The sequence below is a fragment of the Arachis ipaensis genome, chromosome B03 (assembly GCF_000816755.2).
Source record: "Arachis ipaensis cultivar K30076 chromosome B03, Araip1.1, whole genome shotgun sequence".
In the NCBI taxonomy this organism is placed as follows: Eukaryota; Viridiplantae; Streptophyta; class Magnoliopsida; order Fabales; family Fabaceae; genus Arachis; species Arachis ipaensis.
Genome location: NC_029787.2, coordinates 49,808,557 through 49,812,799, shown reverse-complemented (window position 1 = coordinate 49,812,799; position 4,243 = coordinate 49,808,557). Strand labels below are relative to the sequence as shown.

The 4,243-nt window shown below is 34.3% G+C and overlaps 1 protein-coding gene across 2 annotated transcripts in view; it reads right to left on the bottom strand.

Moving 5' to 3' along the window:
* Positions 885-4,243, bottom strand: part of LOC107630442 (mitogen-activated protein kinase kinase 6) — a 4,345-nt gene continuing 986 nt past the window's right edge. For both annotated transcript variants that reach the window (XM_016333564.2, XM_016333565.2), the window contains exons 2-9: positions 3,691-3,803; positions 3,342-3,426; positions 2,862-2,996; positions 2,121-2,345; positions 1,815-1,997; positions 1,485-1,708; positions 1,265-1,310; positions 885-1,167 (exon numbers count right to left, since the gene is read on the bottom strand). In XM_016333564.2, coding sequence (XP_016189050.1) covers positions 1,075-1,167; positions 1,265-1,310; positions 1,485-1,708; positions 1,815-1,997; positions 2,121-2,345; positions 2,862-2,996; positions 3,342-3,426; positions 3,691-3,770 — 1,071 coding nt within the window. In that variant the 5' untranslated portion in view covers positions 3,771-3,803 and the 3' untranslated portion in view covers positions 885-1,074. The remainder of the gene's footprint in view (positions 1,168-1,264; positions 1,311-1,484; positions 1,709-1,814; positions 1,998-2,120; positions 2,346-2,861; positions 2,997-3,341; positions 3,427-3,690; positions 3,804-4,243) is intronic.

The window sequence follows — 4,243 nt, the reverse complement described above, 5'->3', positions numbered from 1 at the left end:
AAAATATGCCGGTTATTTTCTTTTGTAAAATTTTACTTTGATTGATTTAAATTTTAATAGTCTATACTTTTTACTTATTAAATGAAAAATGACAAATGTCTCACAAAATAAATAGTTACAGAGGCACTTAATAATTTATTTTAGTATTAAAACGAAGCCTAAGCCCAAAAAAATTACAAACCAGAGATAAGTCTAGGAAAGGTTGCTCCCCTGCCATTATCTTCTAGGATAAGTCTAAGATTATAAGGTGGTTGATTAAGAAAATAACATCCAAAAAGAGATTTCATACTCTTTTTGGTAAGCCAATCCGCTCCTATGTTTTCTTGGTATAACGCTTTAAAAAATGGATAAAGACCCAATTTAGTATTTACTAAAATAGTAACATTGGGATAAATTGTTACAAGAGATCATCAAAAGGCCTAAGGACTAGGCTCAACACAGATAATAAACTGATGAGATACCAAAGATTGTAAATATTGTAGTTACTCATTTGCCTTCCTAATTCTGCAACTAAAGTTAATTATATCAGATTATCCCATTGATATAAATACACATTGTCAAGTTTTATGTGAATTTCTTGGTATGTGCTGCAAGAGGAGAGAACATTATGAGATCTTAGCTATTATATCATATTAGCTATATGGTACCACTACTCTTTAGAAATTTGAAGGCACAATTAGCCTTTATTAGATGACGTTAATTTTGCGGTGCTACTGTTCTTTAGAAGGCACCACAGAATCCACCTTGAAGATGAAACACTCGTAAATCGTAATACAAATATAACTTCTCAAGTCTCAACGTCAAAACACAATATATTTATTTTAGTATCTCAAGTTGGTTCAAGGATGTAGGAATTTTAATGATGAAAGAATAAACTACCAAAATGGTGAAGCTATTGAATGCAAACATCTATTACACAAATAAGTTTAATGAAATTATAATTGAAGTTAACAATCTCAAAACTGACACGGATATATATTTCTATTGTAGCATCACGGACGAGAAGTTTTCATGAACTGTTTCAAGAGTTATGATTGGTCAAGTACAAATTTTACACATTGCATTTTAAGATCTTTATCTAGCAAAATTTACAGGGGGTTCCAAGCTACCTACTAAAATTCCAAGATCAAGATCTTTATCTTCAAACTTTTTTATGAAAGGATGGTCCTGTAAACACACAATAAGATTAGTAGAATCAGCATTTAAGAATTTTAATAAGATATAACATTTCATAAGTAAAAGAAAACAGCGTTAGGTTGCTAACCAGAAGCTCCAAGGATGTCAATCTATCCCGTGGATCTTTTTGGATGCTGCATTAAGCCAAATTGAACTTAGAATTGAAACAAGACAGTTTGTTCAGAATTTACAACAATTTTGGTGATACCGGATTAAACTAACAAATGGATCAAAATGACCACTTGAAATAGTTACTGATTTCAGTTTTCCTGGTAGGGACACAGAGAGTGAAACAAAATAACAATTACCAGGATGATACAAATGAACAGAACTCTGGAGAGAATTGATCTGCCGGAGCCGAAGGTGGAGGCCTTTCGACAATTGCTTCCAGAAGCTCATAGAAACTAGGGGAGCATTGCTGATCCTCGGATTGTATGTAAGGAAACCTTCCTATGGCGCACTCAAGTACTACCAAGCCCAAACTCCAGATATCACTGCTACAATCATAAGTGCTCCCACTAATTCTTTCTGGCTAAAAGAGGAAGCCAACAAATCAGTCTATTGATTATGATGAATTTGATTGTAGATACGAAGTATATTCTGGTAACATAGAGCCAAAAAAAAAAAAAGGCACATACCGACATGTAGTTGTAAGTTCCGACAAATGTATCTCTTTGGCCCATTGAGCTTGCCAACATAGCACTAACGCCAAAATCAGTAATCTTCACCTCCCCTTTGTGATTGACTAATAGGTTGGATGGTTTGATGTCCCTATGTATCACATGTCTCTCATTATGCAAGTAAACAAGACCTTGTAACACCTGTAATATGGACATGGCTCATAAATAATTAACCAGGGAACAGTAAATGAGCCTCAATTGTTGACAGGACTAGAATGTGGCAATTTCAACAAGAAAGACTGAAAGAATTATGGTCTACCATACCTGCTTACAAACCACGGCAAGATATGGTTCCAGAATTGTTTTAACTTGTCTGACTACATCTGCCAGAGAACCGCGATCCATGTATTCTAAGACAAGCGATATAACTCCGTTATGGTAGAATGAGTGGTAACAAACCACAACATGTGGACATTGTGAAGCTTGGTTTATTTTCAGTTCCTGAACAATCTGTTTTCGAATCTCCTCTTGTATGTTCATCTGAATGACCTGCAATGAAGGACAGAAGCAAAATGTACAGGGTTGAGACTTGAAAAACAATTTTTAAATTCAGTATGCTTTACTTTAAAATGTAATCCCTTACAGCAGCGCAAGATCACAATTTTAAACTGTGTTATTGAAATAGCTAAAAACATAGACAACAAACAAATAATATAGATCAAATTTTAGGAAGAAGCAGAAAAGGCTGATCTAGAAAGTACTTCTGAAAAGAATTGCAGCATAAAAGACACAGTTTCATACTAAGGTTGCTGTCTGCATCATGTCAAGGCTCCAATCTAATTAGCTGATGATCTCAAACCTGATCTTTTAGATAGCTGCCGTATTAAGATGAACATGTGAAACAAACTTCTGAAATAAGCATTGCACTTGTTTCAAAATTTTCATGTCATGAATCCATTTGTTTTAGAAAGGAACTTTAAGGAAACTATGTTGACCTTAAAATAATGTGTCAAATAAAAACCAGACGCAATTCAAATAAGGTTATTAAGTGCAGCATGTACTCGCCTTCAGAGCAAACAATCTTCCAACCCACTTATGTTGAACAAGTTGTACTACGCCACCACTACCTTTTCCAATCACTTTGATGGTCTCAAGGTCATCAAGGGAGAAATCGAATTCCAGTTCCTTACCATCAGAAGGCTGTCCAAACAGGAAAATTACAAGTCTAAGATTAGATGCTACAAGGAAAATGAAATTGAATCAAAGTCATCAAAATTGAAACTAACAATAATTGCTGCAAACGATAGTGCAATGTACATTGTGAGGAAACTAGTAGAGAAAATTGCAACCAAGTAATCAAAACTGAACACCATAACTGATTGAAGATAAGCAATGTAGTTTCTAGATCCTAATAAAGCAATGGAAGCTGGCTTTGAAATTCAACTCATTAGGCAAAATTTATGCAAAATTGAAAATAGTATATATATATATATTAGATTAGAAAGTAGAAACAACAAATGGGAATGTGGAAGAAATAAGAGCTACCCTTGATTCTTTCTCTTCAGAGATGAGACGCAGTCCTTTCTGATTTAACAGCAGATCTCCATCATGGAATGTGCCACTTGCAGTCCTGATATAAAGAAAGTTTTCTTCTCATATAAAGACAATTCCCCGAGCTTAAAACATGAAAAAAACAAGTAATCTAAGATACTGCATGTTGGAATTGTTGTCAAACTAACCCACGTGCTAAACTAGTATATTTTGGTAGCTAGCAACAACAAAGCATAAAGAGTGACATAAAGCTAACGACGGCAACTTTACATGCGAATTTAAGTGGTGAAGCTAAGAAGACATGGGTGAGTGTTAATAGAGAAGATAGAGAGAATATAATTACAGGAATGAAGTGATGGGTGTTTCTTGAGCAGGAACAGCAAGCTTGAGCTGCTTCAATGGTGTTTTGGTCTTCATCTTCATTTGTTTCTTCGTTATTTCAGTGTCAAAGAAATGCTGAATTGATTCAACAATTTGAGCGCACAGAAAGAGGAAGAGAAAGTGTTAGAAACAGAAGGGAAAAAACAAAGGTGGGGATACTTTTGGTATATTAGATTTATAGTGAGCATAACTTTGGTATATCATTAATTCAAATGAGGATGACCGCCAATATAATTTATGCGTTATTTTATAGGGAATTGGATGGCATGGTCTTTAATTAAATAGTTTATCAAAGATAAACTGTAAGTCATTCAATTGACATACGTTATGTAACCATTTAAGTCATTCAAAGGCCAACACTAAAACATATTCCCAAGTTCCTCCAACTTCTCAATTATTATGCTTCCCTTCATACTCGGCTGAAAGCTCATAACAATCTTGAGCCTATTAAGCATCAAATTGTTGAAACTATAAGCCACAACATTCCTATATGTACTGGAAGTGAAAATAACCAA